At 38.8% G+C, this 21,415-nt stretch overlaps 1 protein-coding gene across 2 annotated transcripts in view; it reads left to right on the plus strand.

Annotated features, from left to right (window-relative positions):
* The window catches only part of Fry (FRY microtubule binding protein), a 365,147-nt gene that overhangs the window by 215,564 nt on the left and 128,168 nt on the right, over positions 1–21,415 (plus strand). For both annotated transcript variants that reach the window (XM_042685416.1, XM_042685417.1), the window contains exons 14-18: positions 3,133–3,219; positions 5,927–6,098; positions 8,365–8,497; positions 13,746–13,853; positions 20,132–20,390. In XM_042685416.1, coding sequence (XP_042541350.1) covers positions 3,133–3,219; positions 5,927–6,098; positions 8,365–8,497; positions 13,746–13,853; positions 20,132–20,390 — 759 coding nt within the window. The remainder of the gene's footprint in view (positions 1–3,132; positions 3,220–5,926; positions 6,099–8,364; positions 8,498–13,745; positions 13,854–20,131; positions 20,391–21,415) is intronic.

A 21,415-nucleotide genomic window follows, 5' to 3' on the forward strand; every position in this document is an offset into this window, starting at 1 on the left:
GATTCTCACTCTCTCTTGCCTTTTCAGCTCAAGGCTAGTGCCCTTTACCACTTGAGTCATAGCTCTACTTCTGGCTTTTTGCTAGTTAGTTGGTGATAAGAGTCTCAAGGACTTTCCTGCTTGGGCTGGCTTCAAATATCAGTCCTTAGAGCTCAGACACCAGAGTACCTAGGATTAAAGGTGTGAGCCTCCAGCACCCAGCAGAAACATGTATGTCCCTCCCCCACAGTATAACCCCTGCTTTCACTATATTTGATGTCAGTATAACTTGTGGAGGAGATGGGGAAAAACCAGTTGTTTAAGGATACAGGTGGACCTGTTGCAACAATGAGAAATACAAGTTGTCATGTCCAAAACGAGCTTTACAACGTCGGGGGGGGGGGGGGGGGGGAGGGGGGAAGGAGAAGGATTGGGATTGGGGGGGAGGGGGGAGGCTGGGAAGGGATGTGAAGGGTAAACAAAGGAGGAGGCTGCAATGCTTGGTAAGAAATGTACGCATTATCCTGCCCATGTAATTGTAACTCCTCTGTACAGTATGTTCACAAATAAAATAAAATAAAATTAAAAAAAAAAAAAGAAAATAATTTAACCCCTGTTTTCACTGTATTTGATGTTGGTATAATTTGGGGAGGGGAAGGGAAAAAACATTGTTTAAATAGGGATACAGGTGGACACATTGCAACAATGATATGTACAAGATGCTATTTTGAAAAACAAACTTTACAACTTTTTTTTGGGGGGGGGGAGGAAAGTAGTCATGGAGATAGGAGGGCAGGGATGGTAGGGGAAAAACAAAGGAGGAGGCAACAATGCTTGATAAGAAATGTAGTCATTACCTTGCTCATGTAATTGTAACCCCTCTGTATGGTATTTTCACAATAAAAAAAACTTATTAAAAAATAAAATTTAGTGAAACTTGAGGAAAACATAATAGTGTTCTAATTTTCCTCTATGGAAAAAAATGAAGAATTTTATACAGAGTTTAGCAATTATCAAGTTAAATTCAGTGGTGGGGTGGTTGGTTTTTTTTTTTTTTTTTTTTGGCCCCAAACTGTTCTAAGCTATTTTTGTATAACTATATCATGTATTAATGCATTCTAAAACTGAGTCCAGTAACATTTAAGTAGTTTCTATATGGAATTTGTTATTTAAATCTGAGATTCTTGTTTTCTATTTCTTCTTCTTTGGAACTGACCGTTGAAGCCCAGGCCTCAGCCAAGCTAAGCTAAGCACATACTCCCCACTTCTTCCAGTCCCAGCTTTGACTTTTTAAAAAAAACTTCCTAGGTAAATGCTGTTACGTCAGCAGTGAGGTTTGTTTGCATATATGCATGCTTACACGCAGGGCCTAGTTGCTCTCACTTGGCTTATTTGTTCAAACTAGCACTCTCTTACTGGAGCCATGGCTCCACCTCTGACTTTTTGTTGATTAATTGGAAATAAGAGGGGCTGGGAAGGTGGCTCAGTGGTAGAGCGCTTGCCTTGCATGCATGAGGCCCTGGGTTCGATTCCTCAGCACCACATAAGCAAAAAGAAAAAAGCCGGAAGTGGCGCTATGGCTCAAGTGGTAGAGCACTAGCCTTGAGCTGAAGAGCTGAGGGACAGTGCCCAGGCCCAGAGTTCAGGCCCCACGACCAGACCCAAAAAAAAAAAAATGGAAATAAGAGTCTAAAGGACTTTTCTGCCCAAGCTGGCTTCAAGCCACAAGCCTTAGATCTCAGCCTCCAGAGTAGCCAGGATTATGTGCATGAGCCACCAGCACCCAGGTAGGAAAAGATTTTTATTCCAGTCCAGTCTCTACCATGAGCAGAGAACATCTTCTTCTTCTTTTTTAATCAGTTATTTCTTTATCTGTAAAATAAGGGTAGATATGCTTGTCCAGTATGCCTTCAAATATGGTTTGGATAAATGGAAAGAGGAGGAGGCATTAAAAGGCTGCTGGGGCCAAACACCAGGGGCTCTAACCAGTTTGTAATTCTAGTTACTTAGTAGGCTGAGACCTGAAGGATCATCATCCAAGGCTGGCCCAGGAAGAAAAGTCCTTGAGATTCCATTTCCAATTGGCCAGCAAAATGACTCACTAGAGGCATAGCTAGCAGATTCTAGCTTCTAGCCCATCAGACAAACAAGCCAAGCAAAAGCTTGAGTACAAGCCCCCTTACTCTCTGCCTTTCTTTCTCCCCCTGCCCCACACACATGGTTCAGGGATGACTTAATTTGTATTTCTTGCTGCATTGAGTACAATGAAATATGTCTGTAATAGGTGTACATTGAGAATGTACGTTGCTTGCTATACAGAAGGAAAATAACTTTCTACAAATAGTTAAGAGGTGCTGAGGGAATGCTTTGATTATTCTGGAAGGTTTTTAATAAAGTGAACATGTCCTACTTGGATAGCCACTGTTCTGGGCTACCATAGCCAAGCTTAAGTGTTCTCAATTAAGCGTCATGCTGATGGCCAGTGGCTCATGCCTGTAGTCCTAAGTACTCACAAGGCTGAGGTCTAAGAATTGAGGTTCAAAGCTAGATTGGGCAGGAAAATCTGGGAAGTCTTATCTCCAATTAACCGGCAAGAAGTGGAGATAGTATACAGCCCTGAGTTTAGCCCCATACTGGTATCACACACACACACACACACACACACACACACACACACACACACACACACACACATACACACACACACTCACAAAAGATGTCGGTTAAATATTCTTAATATATCTTACTTTTGGATTCATCTTCTGACCCGTCAAATTGTCTGGTGTGATATGAACCAGAGGATTAGGGTGACATTGTATAGAGGACAATGATCATTAAAAGTAGCTTTTAAAGTTGTTTGACCAAGTCACTAGCATCTGTTCTGCAAATACAATTTGTGCTGATCCAGATGTGCATTCAGCTGTCCTTCTGTGCCCTGTCTTTCCCCACACAGCAGACAGAGGCCAGCCTGGCTCAACCAGCAGCTCAGATGGGCCTGTTCCTTCCTCCAGGCTTCTAGGTGACCCGTAAAACTTATCAGTCCCCCTCTGCCGTCAGCAGCCACCTGTTCGGTACATAAAATGGAAAAAAAAAGCATTTCATGTTCAATTTGCATTTAACATTTTCATTTTGTTTTCTTGTTTTTCCCTCCAGGAACGTTTAGATTTCGCAATGAAAGAAATCATTTTTGATTTTCTTTGTGTGGGAAAACCAGCCAAAGCTTTCAGTCTCAACCCAGAGGTATGAAAGATCCTTTTATGTACTAGTAACACAGTAACACAGACCTTACCTTTGCCTCTGTCAGGTCTTTTATTTGCTTCTGTTTCTGACCAAATGCAGAGGAGAGGGCTTCTCAAGTACAGTATTGAATGAATAGATTTAGGATGATGAACAACTGACTGGCTAACATAGTCTCTTCTTATAAAATGGAATAATTGTTATCCAAAATGGTTGTCTATGGCCCATGGCCACTGGCTCACACCGATAATCTCCTAGCTACTCAGGAGACTGAGATCTAGAGATCCAGCTCCAAGCTAGCCCAGGTAGGAAAGTTTGTGAGATTAGTATTTCCACTTAACCAGCAAAAACCTAGAAGTGAAGCTGTGGCTCAAGTGACAGAGTGCCATTCTTGAGCAACAAAATAAAGAGACAATGTCCAGGCCCTGAGTTCAAGCCTCAGCATGTCACAAAAAAAGGAAAGGAAGGAAGGAAGGAGAGAAAGAGAGAGAGAAAGAAAGAAAGAAAGAAAGGAAGGAAGGAAGGAAGGAAGAAAGGAAGAGAGAAAGAAAGAAGAGAGAGAAGGAAGGAAGGAATGAACGAAGGAAGGAAGGAACGAAGGAAGGAAGGAAGAAGAGGGAGAGAGAAAGAGAGGGAGAGAGGGAGAGGAGGGGAGGGGAGGGGAGGGAGGGAGGAAGGAAGGAAGGAAATGAATGAAGGGAGGCAGGGATAGTTTGTTACTATAAGTCAAGTTGTTTTATTTTAGAAAAGTTTAGGAAAAGAATTATCTTTTAACTAAATTGATAAAGGTGAATAAAATTTAGTATTAGAATGTGATGAAACAAATTAACAAATGTGTGTAATAGTAAAAATATGAAAACATAGTGCAATTAAATTAATAATCTATGCACATGTTTTTGTACTAGAACTCTAGGTAGGTTGTAGGAAGGAGTCTAAGCTATTGATACAATGCTATACTCTGCAAAGATTGTCTCAGGCTGTTCTCTTTATATAGAATAGTCAGGGTTATATAAATCAATAGCAAATTCAATTTTAAACTTTTAAAACGGTCAGAAATGCATTTGCTAGGCAAACATTGTACCATTTGAGCCATACCTTCAGCCCTTTTTTGCTTTGGTTATTTTTCAGATAGAGTCTTGTTTTTATCTAGAGCTAGTCTCAAGGAACAAAGCACAGTCTTTCTAATAAATGTCACTGAGCAATTGGATATCAACCTGCAAATTAAGTAACTCTAATCCATAATTGGACATATATACAAAATGAACTCAAAATAGATCCTAAACTTAAAAAGTAAAACCCTGTACTGTGAATATCCCAAGATAGCTGACGTCCAAGTAGTCAAAGATCTAATTCTAGGATGTTAGGTTAATAAAAGAAAAATTAGATGAATTGAAAATATTTTTAAGTTTGTACTTTAACACTATTAATAAAGTGTTCATTTCCAAACCCTTAACTGTACAAGTACTTCTATCTAGAATACATATATTTAAGAAACAAAACTCCTTCAAGTCAATAGGAAGAAAATAAGCACCCCAATTAAAACTAGAAGCCAGATACCACTGCCTCACACCTGTAAAATCCTAACTACTCAGGAGGCTGATATCTGAAAATCTCAGTTTATGCAGACAGATCTTGAGTGCAAGCCCTAGTACCAGCACAAAATAATAATAATAATAATAATAGTTAATAGACAAAAACAATCTTCTTCATCAATAAAGGAGACAAAGGCCAATAAGCCCATGAGAAGCTGTCCAACATTATTGGTCACTAGGGAAGTATGATAAGAAGCCACAATGGGAGGGCTGGGTAAGACATAGGCACCTGGAATTGGTACTCTTGTAGGGAGAAGCCACTTTAGAAAGCAGATGTCTGCTTAGAGCCAATATCATGCCTTACCTTTGCTTATGAGCATTTCTTCTCATGTGCCCATATATTTTTATCAGTAATAAGTTTTGTAGCATCTATTTTGTGTGTGTGCACAGGTTCTGAGGCTTGAACTCAGGGCCTGGCCACTGTCCCTGAGCTTTTTGGATGAACACTGTCACACCTGTACTTCCCACTTTGTTGGTGGTGGTAGGGTTAATTGGAGATAAGAGTCTTAAAGTCTTTTTCTGCCTGGGCTAGCTTTCAACAGAGATTCTCAGATCTCAACCTCCTGAGTAGCTAAAATTACAGGTGTGAGCCATGGTCCCATGGCAGTATCCAACTTTTAAAATATGTGCACTAGCTTTTGTGAATCAAAAGTTAAGATCTGCAATTCAGAAAAAGGTTTATTTCATAGTTCATGTTTGGAACTCTGACTGGTTTCACTAGGTCTTTGTTAATTAACACATGGTGTTTCTCTCTTTCTTGAAGACATAAAGATCCCATTGTGTTCCCTCAGTTTACCTGATTGCATCTGCTCCCAGAATGACCACCTGTTCTTCTGAGACTCCCCGCCCCTCACCCGAACAGAATGTGGTCTGGGACCATCTCAAACATGCTCTCCATGTTTAATGAAAGATTTGCCCATTGTTTTCTATTGATATGGCAACAAAGCGACAGAAAGTTTTATTTTCATAGCTGGCTTCCACCGTTGTCCCTTTTAATTTTTTAGTATTTTCCCATACTAGATGACAAACCAGGCTTAACTTCCTGAAAAGATTGGCGGCACAGTTTCCGTACTGTAATTGGGTCTTCCCTTTGATCACAGACATATTGTCTCTTACAGAGAATGAACATCGGTTTACGAGCATTCTTGGTAATAGCCGATAGCTTGCAGCAGAAGGACGGAGAACCTCCCATGCCAGTTACTGGGGCTGTACTTCCTTCTGGAAATACATTGAGAGTAAAGAAAACATACTTGAGTAAAACTCTTACTGAAGAGGAAGCCAAAATGATAGGTGGGTTTTAAACATGTGTTAGAGCTGTTCATAAGGCATTCAAAATCAACTCTAGATGTTTAACTTTAACAAAGTGCACTTTAAAAAGAAATCTTTATACAAGTATCTGATGAAACATTCCAGTGTTAATTGTGTTGATTGGTTCATGATGTGTTTTGTTCTCCTGCCCTTTTAAACTTCTTAGAGCTTCCTGGTAAGTATTTTGCCATTTAAATATTAAGGCTTTCATCTGGACATTTGTAAACCTCTATTATTGATTGTCTACATTTTATAGTACATGTCCTAGACATCTATGTACTTTGGTAAATCATCTTGTGTATCATTCATTCATATATGTTTATACTTATTTTTCTTTATTTTTCATTTATCTTTATTTTCATTAACACTTCTCTAATTTGTATTTGAAACATGACAAATCTCATAGGGAAAAAAATTTTATTTTAAACATGACAAATCCACATCAGGTTATATGGTAGATTTTCTTTTTAATTTAAATCTGCAGAGGTGATTCTTTTTACACTTATTTCTGTATGCAAATGTAGGAACCTATTCCAAACTGTTAAGATAATTATGGAAGCTCAACAGCCACAATGGTTTATATCTGCCATCATATCTATGAAAGGGTAGAGATCAGAAATGTTGCAGTTCAAAGCCACCTCGTACAAAAAGTTTATGAGACCCCATGTTGACTAATAAAAGCTGGGTATGGAGATAGTGCCTGCCATTCTCGCTAGTTGGAAGGCTAAATTAAAGATTGAAGTCCAGGCTACCCTTAACTAAATTCTATTCAAAAAATAACCAAGCCAGGTGCTGGTGGCTCCTGCCTGTAATGCTAGCTACTCAGGAGAGGTCTGAGAATAGCAGTTCAAAGCCAGCCTGAGCAAAAAAGTCCATGAGACTCCTATCTCCCAATAAAGTACTCAGAGCCAGAAGTGCGCTATGGCTCAAGTGGTAGAGCACTAGCCTTGAGTACAATGAAGCTCAGGAACGGCACCCAGGCCTTGAGTTCAAGCCTGAGGACTAGCAAAAAAACAAAAAACCTAAAGCAAAAAGAGCTGAGGTGTGGCTCAAGTGATAAAGTACCTGCTAAACTAGTATGGCTTCTAAGTTCAAACCCTAGTACAAAGATATGAGGGAAATATATCCAGAAACTTTTTGCTTTAAAATGTTAATAACTTAAATGAGTTAGAACAATTTATTTTTTTTAATTTTTTTTATTGTGAAAATACTGTACAGAGGGGTTACAATTACATGGGCAAGATAATGAGTACATTTCTTATCTAGCATTGTAGCCTCCTCCTTTGTTAGAACAATTTATATGAGGAGTAATTATTAATAATTATTTCATTAAGTACAAGTTTTTATATATATGTATATATTTGTGTCCTATATTTTTTTGTTTTCTCCTGTAGAATATTGACAGTATACTCAATGAAAGTAGTCAAAATAATGTAACTTAAAAAACACTTTTTGTTTTTAAATGTATGGCAAAATTATTTTTGTTTTTTAAACTTTTAAGAAGCTGCACAAAGGAGTTACCATTTAACAAATCAGTTTATAAGTATGATGCATCTTGAGGTCATTTTGTTTTATAAAAAGAAAAAGAACTACATATATATGTCAGAGAATAATCTGAAATGATGAAACCTTTATCTCTAAATGAGAATTATCATCTACCCACATAATCTCTAGTAATAGTGGATTTTCTTCTAGCCAGAAAATTTTCAAAAGATTTGCATTTCCTTGTTTACTTTAATGATTAAACAGTTCCACTAAAGTATTGGCATTCTTTTTCTTTATTTCTTTATTTATTTTTGTGTGTGCTTCAACTTGTGGGCTACTGTCCCTTTGCTTTTTCACTCAAGGTTTACACTCTACCACTGGAGCCACAGCTCCACTTCTGGCTTTTTGTTGGTTAATTGGAGAACAGATTCTCACGGACTTTTCTGCCTGGGCTGGCTTTGAACCAGAATCCTCAGATTTCAGCCTCTTGAGTAGCTAAAATTACAGCATGAGTCACACAGGTACCCAGCAGGAAGTATTAGACTTCTAATTGATTTAAGTAATTGTTTGGTGAACACCTGCTAAGTGCAGGGCACTTTGCCAAGTGCCACATTAGCAGATATTGACTCAGATTCAGCTCCTCTTCTGCTCAAGGAAATCAGTTAACGCATGGAGCGCTTCAGTAAAAACTGTTAGAAATATGCCAGGACATTATTCTTCAATAGATTTATTCAAGCATGTAACTGAAATGTACATTTTTCAGGCATGTCCTTATATTACTCTCAAGTACGAAAAGCTGTGGACAACATTTTAAGGCACCTCGATAAAGAAGTGGGGCGATGTATGATGCTTACTAACGTCCAGATGTTAAACAAAGAACCTGAAGATATGATCACGTGAGTACAGTCCAGTCTAGAGCCTCGAGGTATGGATGAACCACAGACGGAGTACCTATTCCTCTCATGTGTTCTTTCCATTTATTCTGGTTTGATCTCATCTTTTTAGAGTCAGAATCCTAAGGCATTTTAAGGATAGAAAAAAGAACCAAAGATGTTGACAATATTTTGGTTAGATCTCTTGAGCACCATTTGTCCAGTCACATAATAAATGGGACCCACAACTCCTTTACTGGTCCACACTGTTGAGAAGTGACCTTTTTACCTCCAAGTTATATCACAACCCACATATTCGGCGACATGCCCACCTTACAGACATGCCATCTTTATAAATCTCAAGTTCATTGGACTGGGCAGACAGACCCTGATTAGTAGTTTCTTTGCAACTATGCTATTTATAAAGCTATGTTGTTTTAAAAGTTGAACTCAAATGTTCTCATCCAAAATCTAAAGAACATGGTTTTCAATTAGGGCTTAACTTATTTTTGCTATTTTTGAACAATTTTGACAGGAATTAAGGTTAGGCTATAATTCTGTATCTTAAGAAACTTTCAGTTTTGTCGTTGGACCACAAAGTGAATTATATTTAACATCTTTGGCATAAATTTCTAAAAATATAATTAGGAAGATTTCCTTTGTCAGTCAGTATATCCAGCCTCAAATACCAAAATTAATCTGAAATTGCTACCCCTTTGTAAATGTACATTGTTGTTGTTTTTTTTTAATTATGGTGGTAACATGCTCATGACTAAAAATGAAGAATTATTTTAAAAATATATCTTTATTAGTAACTAAACTTAAAGTGAGCCCAGTATCTGTGGCTCATGTTTATAATCCCAGCCACTCAGGTGCTGAGATTTAAGAATTGCAATTTGAAGCCAGCCTAGAAAGACAAACCTAAGAGACTCTCATCTCCAATTAATGAGCAAAAAGTCCAAATTGGAGAGGTGGCTCAAGTGGTAGTACACCAGCCTTGAGTGAAAAGGCTTTGAGAGGGCTCAAGGCCTGGACTTGATGCCCCAGAACTGGCACTATATAAATTAATCAGTCAACCAATCAACCAATGAACAAATAGCTAAATTAAAAAGTAAATAAATAAGTAAAAAGTTAAAATGAAGGCTTTCTTTCATAGCCCTACTTAAAATCAGTGACCATTCCTTTGTTTCTGTGATTTCTTCTGACCTCTCCCCTATCCATATGCATGTACACACAGCTCATCCTCAAATGATGGCAGGGCCCCATCCCAGTAAATCTGTAGTAAACTGAAAGTATCATAAGTTAAAAATACCTAACTTCGGCATTTTTTGGGCAGTACTAGGGTTTGATCTCAGGGCCTCATGCTTGATAGGCAGGTTTTTTGCCACTTGGGCCACATCTCCAGCCCTGAATATACTTGACAAGTAGTTCAGAAACACAGGAGGTAATTGTTGTTCCCCGTAACTACAGAACAGACTAGAAGCTATCCCCCCAGATAGCATCACAGGAGATCTAGCCCTAGAAAAGACACAAATTGAAAATTCCAAGTCATGGCTGTTGAGTGAATCACTGTTCCATCATGGGAAAGTCAGAAATCCTAAACCAGGAGCCATCTGTATTTGGAGGGGTGGAGGAGAATGACAAAAATGAGATTCCACAATGTATATTATCTTACGGCTTTCCAATCACTTGGTCTCAATGATATGAAAATAATGTTACATTATACTTTTCAACCAAAGTAATAGCACAATTGAGACGTCCCAAATTAATTCCATTGTAAATGTCATAGTTTTCACAAATTGTCAGATTATCAGTAAAGCTTTAACCACATCGCTTTATCCTGCTTGAAAATAGTAGTAAGAGTAATTTCTCTTTATAATGCAGAAGATATAAGATATGTTTTTAAAAAAAAAAACTTTTAAAAATTTATCTGTTGGTAGTTGTACAAAGAGGGTTCAAGCTGGGTACTTGTGGCTCACACCTGTAATCCATGGTACTCAGGAAGCTGAGATCAAGGTTTGAGATTCCAATCCAGCCTATGAGACTATGAGACTAATATCTCCAGTGAACCAGAAAAACACCAGAAGTAGAGAGGGAGCTGTGACGGAAGTAATAGAGTACCAACAATGAAAAAGCCAAGGGATAGCACAATGAAAAAAGCCAAGGGATAGCACCAAGTCCTGAGCTCAAGCCATGGCACGGAAAGGGGAAGAGGGATTGAGGGATTGATTGAACATGTCAATTTATAAGACAGTGCATCATGATTAACATTATCCCTTCATCATTCTCCCCTATTTCCTCCCAACCCATCCAGACCCTCAAGTTACCTGGTTCATTTTCACTTATGTACTTTGAATATTATGACCATGCTTGACCACCCTTTCTTGTTCCTTTTGTCTTCTCTCCTTCCGTTCACCTGTGTTTTAGCTTCCTGGTGTACATTTTATTAAACTATAAGTTAGTTGTTCAAAGGAGTTACACAATTGCAATCTTCCCCTATGTTATATACCATACGTTAGTCAAATTGTTTGTGCATATGACTCTGTATAGGTTTACATATACATATCTATGTTTATAATTTAGATTTTTTTACAAGAGATGCTTTTCAAAATTCTACCACATAACCATTTCCTCTAAAAAGAGTGAGGAATTTAAAGAGCTTTAAAGGAAACCTGTACTTCAAATCAGTAGACACTGTAAGATAGGTTCAGGACTAACGTGATAAATTCAGAATAATAAAAACCACAGGTTTAAGTATAAATATATAAAGTAAATATTTTATTAATGTTTCAACCAATGCTTCCATTTTCTTCTAAGATTGTTTTTTTCCCATTCAACCATCTTGAGACTGTCCTAATAAGGCTAGAAATACTTTTTCCTGTTAGACTCTAAGGCAGATCTCTAAGGCAGATCCCTGAATGGAAAATAACTCTGCTTCATTTCTGTAATAGAAACACAAAAAGCAAAAAGTGTTAGGGAATCATATAAACATTTAGAAGGGGGTGGAGGCCACACAGTCATCTAAGTTGGTATTTGAAGCTGGTCGGGCATTTTCCCAGGCCCTGTTTATGGTATTATGGTGTGAACTTGAACATTCTATGCTGTTCAGTCTCCATTTCTTATTTATTTTGTGGCTAGTAAAAAAGAAAACAGTGGAAGATGAAAATAATTGTAATTTCTGTTCATGAAGTTTCTCAGTTATATTATTTTGAGGGATTCACATGCTTCCCCCAGAAGCTTAGGGAGCAAAGACAGCAATAGATAAAGGAAGTCATATGCTAATTAGCCTCTTATCTAGGCCTGCTTTATCAGTTTAGAAGTTTGGCAGAGTTTGTCTTACACTTAAGGCTAAGCAGTGTCATCTGTTTTCCAACAGGTTTTTTTTTTTTTTTTAATCCCATCTGTTTGGAACATCTGATGAGTAAGCTAGAGAACTGCTTGAACTCCCTGTTAAGATGAACAGTTAGAAGCCATCACTAGGCATTTGAGACATCTCTATCTTACAGTTGATTGGGAGCCACTAGACAACTGCTTCTGTTCAGGAATTCTCCTCTAGCTGTGCTAAACAGTATGGAAAAGGAGAGAAAATGATCTTACAGCTTTTCACAAAAGCAGAATATTTTAGCCGGGTGCTAGGGGTTCATACCTGTAATCCTTGCTATTCATGAAGCTGAGATCTTAGGATCGTGGTTCAAAGCTATCTTAAGCAAGAGAGATTCTTATGTCCAATTAACTAGTAAAAAGCCAAAAATGGAGATGTTGCTCAAATGGTAGAGCTCTAGTCTTGATCAAAAAAGCCAAGAGGGAACATGAGGACTTGAATTCAAGCCTCAGTACTCATATACACACACACACACACACAGAATATTTATCAGTCATTGTATGTGTCCCCTTTTTTATTTGATCAATTTCATATTCCTTCTAAACAACCATAGTGAAAGAGAAAGATTCTGATCATTAGATATGGAGAGTGTAGATTCTGTTTGTTGCCTTTTTTCTGGCCAGTGTTACTGTCCCCAGAAGGGATTTCTTTTGTACTGTTTTGCATTTATTATTGTGTCTGTGTCCTACAACTGCATTAATTTGGTTCCAATTTTATATTTATCTTCAGAAGACCGAGTAGTTAGAATTTAGATATGTTGTTATATGTTGTCACTAAGGTTATGTGAAAAACTTAATGGATAATTTAACTTCCCTAAAACAATGATACAATAAGTAGCCAAAAAAATTTTTTTAGGTTACCTAATAAAACAAGTAAGAACTGATTTACTGCTAAACACAGCAGTCCTCTAATATTTGTGGAGGATGGTTTCTAGGATCTACCCACAGAGACCAGAATCCCAGAATGCTTGATTCTTTTATGTAATATGACATATAATTTGGTTTGAGTAAAAACTAAGTGCATCCCATATGCTTCCAGTCATCTGAAGATTACTTATAATATCTAATATGATATATATACCATATAATAAAATGTATATACCATTTAGTTGTTATGTTCTTTTGTTTAGGAAATAATCACAAGAAAAAAGTTTGAACCAGGTGCTGGTGGCTCACTCCTGTAATTCTAGCTCAGAAGGCTGAGATCTGAAGATCACAACTCAAAGCCAGCACAGGCAGACAAATCGGAGAGATTGTCTCCACTTCACCAGCAAAAAGCCAGAAGTAGAGGTGTGGCACAAGTGGTAGAACTAGAGCCTTGAGTGGAAAAGTGGAGCAAGAATTCAAGTCCCTGTGTTCATGCTTTAGTATATACACACATTCACACACACAACACATACAAACACACATGAGACTGTACAGGTTCAACAGGGAATTGTTTTCAACCTATAGTCCTTAGACATGAAGGCATTAAATCTCAAACATCAATGTTTTCAGGAAGGTAACTAAAAAAATAGGATTCTCCATAGAGATCAGTGTCATTTTAAATCAGAAATGGGTACACAACTGTTCCCTTCATTCTAGGGTTTTACTTGCCATTATAAAAGACTTGTTTCTGAAGCACTTTATTTATTTAAACAGGACCCGGGGCTATGGAGGAAAAGGATAAATCAGCGAAGCACCATTTCTTGTGTATTTTTAAATCCCAGTTTCAAATAACAAACATAGGAATGACTTCGCATATGTCTTGGTGTAAATATGTGTAGGCATTTCTATGAGTCCCATGACTTAAATGCAGCCTATGGAGACCAGGCCTCATAGAATCTAGCTGGGCAGGGAACCTGAGGTAAAATGTACCACAACCATATGAAGTATTCTCTTTCATCTCTAGGGGTGAGAGAAAGCCCAAAATAGATCTTTTCAGGACCTGTGTTGCTGCTATTCCTCGGCTGCTTCCGGACGGGATGTCAAAACTTGAACTTATTGACTTGCTGGCCAGGTAGGTGAGAATGATGTTGGTTTTCACTTGCTCAAAACTGATTGTAGTCTTTTATCATGATTCCTAAAAAATAATGTTAACATAAAATAGAATAACTATTTATGATTGATAGATATGTACTGAATAAGAAATTATTAATAAATTCTATGTATGGATAGGAAGGAACAGTGTAATATGATATTATTATTATTATTATGTTGAAGTTCAGTGGGAAGCCATTACTTTAGACCCAGGAAGTCAGCAAATACCTCTGGAGTTTAAAATATCCTTTGACAGGAGGGTAGAATGTAGAAAGGTCTGTCTAGTTCTGTCTAGAATTTTACTCCCAGTCTGAAGTCAAAGAATATCCCCAGGGAGCCAAAAGAAGCTGGTCATGAGGATTCTAAATTCATTTTAGTACTTCAGACAGCTGCCAAAGCTCATTTCATCATCCTGACCATTCTCTGTGGGAAAGCATGGTCCAACTGGATCCTAAAATTTGTGTGAAATGAAATTATTTCATCATACGTTAGCAAACTAGCTGCTATTGATCAAAAGATGTAGTTGATAGTTGCATATTTAACTTAAAACTCAAATATACATTACCCAAGGATAATGTAGAATGCAAAAGTCATTAGACTCATGGAGTAGAAGGAATGAAAAAGAACAAAAGTCATCATTAGGTTGGGGGCAATAAAAGAAAGAAAAAGGAGTTTAGAACCTCAGTGTTAGAATGAAATAAAAATAAGCCTAGAGAAGTAGGTGTGTGTGTGTGTGTGTGTGTGTGTGTGTACATGCGGAGACTTCCGGGTATCCTGGGTCATCTCATGGCTTTGTTACTATGACATGGTCCTCTCTTGCATTGTAGGCAAATTTGGGTGATTTGGTTGATCCCCCCTAGATCTCAAGTAATCATTCTTGCAGCCTGTTGTCCTCTTCTTTCTCCTCCACACCACTAGCACAAGACTGATGCTGGCCGTGAAGGTTATAGAAGGTACACTGCCTTCAAACCACCATTGTAAGCCTTGGTACTCTCTGACCAATCCTTCTACTTGTCTAGCTGACATCTATCATCTGCTATCAATCACTGTAACCTGTTCTTTGCTAACATCAACAACCTTCAGTGCATGATTTGAACACACTTTAAGAAGGATGTAAGGTTTTATCAGTTACAGCTTAGGCTCTTTATCTAAATGACCAGCAAGTGAATTCAGAGATATGTGTTAGTTAAATGCAGGGAGATAGAGGGAAAAAGGAAAAAAAAAAACCATATTGAAGAAAGATTTCTAATTCTGGGTGAGGAGACCCCATAAAAACAAAGGATGCGTTTCAAAACAATAATAATAATAAACACAGTGATTCAGGTAGAAAGAGGCACTGAGGTATAAAGAGAATTAGATACTATAAGAGTCATCTACACACATACCAAGTCTTCCAGACTGAGAATGAAGAAAAATGGTGACAAATTCCAGAATGATCCAGAAACATAAAAGAGCTGCTTTCTCATTTTCTGTACATAACACTCCAACAGGAAGACTTAGAAACATGTTCCTATGGCTAAGGTTGAGTGTGACCTTGAGGAATTAGTAACAAAGACCCCTCTTCTCCACTCTATGGACCATTGATGACAAGAGGCAACTTCCTGAGAGATGGAGGAGGTGGTATGGGAGAACAGGAAGAAGATAGAAGCATCTAGAAAGCCAGAATTTGTATCCCTGCTTGCCTTTTTTTTTTTTTTTTTTTTAACTATCTGTGAAATCTATACATAACCTCTCAGCCTAGCTGGATTCTTTTTTGGTAAGATTTTAGAGAAATTAGAATGTCACTGTCTATCTTTTAGGACGTTTGAGATGTCTTTGTTCCTGGGTTAGAGTGGGGATAAAAGACAGTTCTCAGTTTAGTGGAATTGGCAGGTGATTCATTCAATGATGGTCTCACTAGTGATCGTGTACAGGAGTCCCTTTGAAATGCCAGGTTTGGGTTTTGTTTTGTTTTTAATGACATCCAGCATTCTGGGAGAAGCTCTAATGATATTTTGTCATAATGTTGCATAGAAGGTTCTTACCTCTGTAAAAAATCACCTGGTTAGCCTGACCCTGAAGACCTGAAGACTAGAGCCTGGCAGCTTGTGGGGAGGGAATTCTGAGAGGCAGGCTTGGAATGTGAATGCTATTTATAGCATGTCCTGTTTATTATTATGTACATTCTTACAAAACCCAAAAGCCCTGGGTACTGTTTGCTTTGTTGTTGTTTTTTTTAATGAGGGAAAAGAATAAATATTCGTGAGAGTTCAAGAAAATGACTGAGCTACATCAGAAGCTGTAAAGAGACATTTCTCATAAACTTCAAAAGAAGCCAGAGGCTGTACTCCTCAGGGGGCCGGAAGTGGAGCATGTGACTTGCACACTGGGAATGTGTACCTCTTTAGATCCCTCAAAAGGGTCAAAGAACAAACGTGAAGTTAGCCAATCCCAATGAACCTAGACGTCAAGAGCCACACAAGGAGTCTTCACTTTGTACCCCCAAAGTCAGGCACGTTTCCATGCAGTTGACTTGGAATCATCTAGATGGTTTTGCCAGAAAGCAAGTGATACAGAGAGCAAGCGATAGAGAGAGAGAGAGAGAGAGAGAGAGAGAGGAGAGAACCTGTGATTCTGATTTCAGATATTCACATACTCATATTCATGATAGATTTTTACATAAAAACTTGGTTCTCTTCATAATTGGCAAATTTCATGCTTACTCAGTGTCCCTGCTTAGTTCTATAGAAGGACTTGTAAGAATGTGTCCAACATAACTGCCGCCCCTCCCCCGGGACTTGTCACAGTGTTTCCAATTATAACTGGATGTCAGACATTCAAACCTCAGGCTTATGCTGCTATATTGAATATGCCAGCAATGTATGGAATGAAGCTGGTAAGCCTCCATCTCCCAGTTACTAAATTTCTGATTTGGCCGGGGTTGGGAAGGGGCGGGGGGCCGGGGTCAGTATTTTGTTCAGCCAGTTCATAAGGGCTGTGGGCTCCATGGGTGGTGGTGTAGGCCTTCCTAACATGGTGGTGCTGCCCTCCTGCCCTTACTAAATCCTGTCCTGCTCAGCTTTCTGGGACCCCCAAGGATTCTCCACATATAAGGGGGAAACTTGCTCCTCAGCTGAAGTCACCATCTTTTTTTTTCCTTACTCCCCTCCCAGAGGTATCCTTCCTTTAACCACTAATGACCTTTTTACCCAAAGTCCATGTCCCCTGTCACTTTCTGAACCCTTATACACTATGTGCATTAAAGGTTTGATGTTTAATATTTGCCCTTCTCAGTTTTTTTTTTTCTTTTTGTGCTGGTCCTGGGGCTTGAACTCAGGGCCTGGCACTTTTAGTTTTTATTTGCTCAAGGCTGGCACTCTGCCATTTAGCTACAGCTCTATTTCCAGCTTTTTGGTGTTTACATGAAGATTAAAAATAAATCTCAGCCTGGCGCCGGTGGCTCACGCCTTTAATCCTAGCTACTCAGGAGGCTGAGATCTGAGGATCACGGTTCAAAGCCAGCCTGGGCAGGAGAGTTCGTGAGACTCTTATCTCCAATAAACAACTAGAAAACCAGAAGTGGTGCTGTGGCTCAAGCAGTAGAGCTCTCGCCTTGAGCTGACGAGCCCAGGGACAGCGCTCAGGCCCAGAGTTCAAGCCCCAAGACTGACCAAAAAACAAAACAAAACAAAAAATCTCATGAGGACAGGGATGGTAAGGGGAAAACAAAAAAAAAATCTCATGGACTTTCTTGCCCTGGTGGGTTCAAACCACAATCCTCAGTTCTCAGCCTCCTGAGTAACTAAGATTGCAGGCTTGAGCCATTAGTGCCCAGCTTACTTTTCAAAACTTTAACTGCATTAATAAGACCATCTCACAAGGTTGTAAGAATTAAATAATATATATGTCACTTTCCATGATACATAGCACACATAGTTATTATTTTTAGGTATCCATCATACCTAATAATACCGGAATAATGTATACCATGTCATACCATGATGTATGTCACATAGTTGTGTTAGGTAGGCTTGGGAATATACTAATCTTCATTATTTTTTCTTTTGTGCTGGTTCTGGGACTTGAACTATGGCCTGAGAGCAATCTACTACATGCACACAATTCCACTCTGGTTTTCTATGTGATTAATTGAAAATAATAGTATCTTGTGCTTTCCTGCCCAAGCTAGATTTGAACCACAATCCTCAGATCTCAGCCTGATGAGTAGCTAGGATTATAGGTGTGAGCCACCAACACTTATATGTATTTTTGAGGCAATAAATATATTCTGTGACTCAGCGTAAGTCTGTGGACTACGGAACTTCTCAGCTAGTTTCTGTGGTCAACTGTGAACCAGTTCATTTTCTTAAAGCATTAGAGAATAAGAAAAAAGCTTGCCTGTCTCTTCAGGATTTTAAATGCTGTCTACTCAGTAGCTTATAACAGAGGAAACTAGACTTGCCTTGTGGAGGAAAAAAAATGGATTGAGTTTTAGAAGTCTTGGGTTTGAACACTGATTGTTCCCATCATACAAGGAAGGGATGTGACTTGGAGACATTTCTTTAACCAGCCCAGGCCAGAGTTTTCTTCTCTTTGTTGGGGATAGTATCTGCCCTTTTTGTGGAGGCTGCATGGACCATGTTTTCTTCTAGGATACTGAATCCTAGGAATTCTGTCTTCTAAACATCCTTGATCCCCGGGTCACCCATCCTTACTGCTCCTCCGTTCGGGGTCAGGCCCTTACCACATGTTGACTGTCTTGCTAACAACCTCCTGGTGGTCTTGTTTCATCTCCACAGCACCTACCCCACTCCCACTCCTGCTTGCTTGATTCTGGTTTCTTTTTCTTTCTCCAGTGTGACTCGAACCATGTAGCTTCCTCTCTAAATTTCAGCATCTTCTAATACCAATAGCTAGTTTCTGAGTGCTTGCTACACGCTCACTGAGATGTGAAACACTGAAAAGGTATTCTGATGAATCTTACTAGTTTATGAGATCCACTCATTAGTATCTCATGTTATACATGAGGGATCTGAAGCTTGGATGATGTAAGAGGTCTTGAGGTCAGACAGTATACACACTGATCCAGACATGCTGGTACCAAAGTACACATGCTTAACTGTTTCAGTGCCATATTGCCTCCCTCAGTGGCCCACAGACATTTTCAACTCTTTTCAGCGCTGTCTCACACCTTCTCATGAAGCTCCCACCCCTGCCCGAGGAGACACAGCCATGTTGAACCCCACATACTAGGTGCTATACTCAGTAGGTATGGTGCCTGAATCCTAGGAGACTCTCAAGTATTTATCTATTAAGTAAAAGAATCTGTGAAGCATTTTGTTAAGTATAATCCTCCATACCAATGTCAAGATTTAATATCATTATGTTTTGATTAAACCATGAATACACTGAAATCGTTCAGTTGATTCATTTCAAGTTTTTTGGCACTATCAGTTTTTTGGACTAGATTTTTTTTTTTGCCATCAGGAGCTGTCTTGTGCATTGTAGAATTTTTATGCTGAAGATCATTAGCTTATACCCACCAGAGATTGCAGTAACCTGCCCCAAGTTATATGACCAGGAGTATCTCCTGACATTGCCGAATATCCTCTGAGAAGCCAAACTGGTGGAGAATCGTTTGGCCCAACTCTGTTCATTTTTACCGAACTTTTCTCTACGTCCTTTGGCTTTCAGGTTTCTTGTCTTTAAAAATAGTCCTGAACACCAGGTGCCATGGCTCATGCTCATAATCTTAGCTACTCAGGAGGCTGAGATCTGAGGATCACAGTTTGAAACCAGCCTAATAAAAGAAGTCCATGAGATTCATCTCCAAATAACCAGCAGAAAGCCAGAAGTATAGCTATAGCTCAAGTGACAGAGTACTAGCCTTGCATGAAAAAGCTAAGAGAAAGAATGAAAACCTTAGTTCAAGTTTCCAGTATACTCGCCCTCTCTCTGTGTATCTATCAAGACTCTGACACACACACACATACATATGCAGAATAAATATATTCTGTAGTTACTATTGTGACAAAAAACTATTCAACTATACCTAATATAATGTGTTGTCTTATATTGCATTCTGAAACAGAAAAGAGATACGAGTTGAATAACTAATGAAATCTGAATTAAGTCTCTAGCATTGCACCAATGTTAATATCTTAGTGCCAATAAGTAAACCATGACTACTTTAGATATTGACATAGGGGTAGGCTAGAAAGTCTCTAGAAGAAAAATGCATCAAGCCAGTAATCTTACTGCTTTTCATTCACGTCCCAGGCTGTCTATTCATATGGATGATGAATTGAGACACATTGCACAGAACTCTCTTCAGGGTTTACTGGTTGACTTCTCTGATTGGAGAGAAGATGTCCTATTTGGCTTTACCAACTTCCTGCTCCGGGAAGTAAACGACATGCACCACACTCTCCTCGATTCATCGCTGAAGTTGCTCCTACAGCTGCTCACCCAGTGGAAACTGGTCATACAGACGCAAGGGCGGGTCTGCGAACAACCCAGCAAGATCAGAAACTCAGAGGTGATTTTCCCAGTCTTCCACAATAATCTGTATCCTTTCCCCTCCCCCTCATACCCCACCCATTTCTGTATATTGAACCCAGGGCCTCACTCATGCTAGCCAAGTACTCTACTACTTGAGTTATGCCCCAGCCTTATTTTATTACTTTTCTTTATTATTTTTATTTTATTTACTTTATTATACTTTATTATTTTTAAATTTTTTACTTTCTTCTGCTTTTATTGATTTTGTTTTTTCAATTGTTACTATGAAAGTGATATACAAAGGGGTTACAGTTACATAAGTCAGGTAATGAATGTATTTTATTTTATTAAATTAATAGGGTATGCTGGGAAGGTGGCTCAGTGATAGAGTGCTTGCCTTGAATGCATGAGGCCCTGGGTTTGATTCCTCAGCATCACATAAGCAGAAAAAAACAGAAGTGGCACTATGGCTCAAGCAGTAGAGTGCTAGCCTTGACCTGAAGAGCTGAGGGACAGTGCCCAGGCCCAGAGTTTAGGCCCCATGACTGAAAAAAAATGAATAGGGTCTTACTACCTTTGCCCAGACTTACTACCTTTGCCCAGAAGTTTCAATTTTCTTGCTTCCACTTACCAAGTAACTGGGATTTCAGACATATGTTATTATATTCGGCCTTCTTTTATATACTAGACATGTGGATAACTGGCAGCCCAGGAAATCTTTGGAATTCTTGAGTTCTCCTTTCTAACCACTTGGGAAATTTCTCTAGTGCTGGCCCTTAGTTCTTTCTTAGCACAGAAAACTTATCATGCTATACCACATCAAGTTAGATATGTTAACACTAACAAAGTCAACAAAAAATATGGTGGGTATTTTCTTAAGAATTATGATTACCAGGGCTGGGAAGGTAGCTCAGTGGTAGAGCGCTTGTCTTGCATGCATGAGGCCCTGGGTTCGATTCCTCAGCACCACATAAGCAAAAAGAAAAAAGCCAGAAGTGGCGCTGTGGTTCAAGTGGTAGAGCGCTAGCCTTGAGCTGAAGAGCTGAGGGACAGCGCCCAGGC

Source organism: Dipodomys spectabilis, unplaced genomic scaffold, assembly GCF_019054845.1.
Source record: "Dipodomys spectabilis isolate Male_0828 unplaced genomic scaffold, ASM1905484v1 ptg000095l, whole genome shotgun sequence".
In the NCBI taxonomy this organism is placed as follows: domain Eukaryota; kingdom Metazoa; phylum Chordata; class Mammalia; order Rodentia; family Heteromyidae; genus Dipodomys; species Dipodomys spectabilis.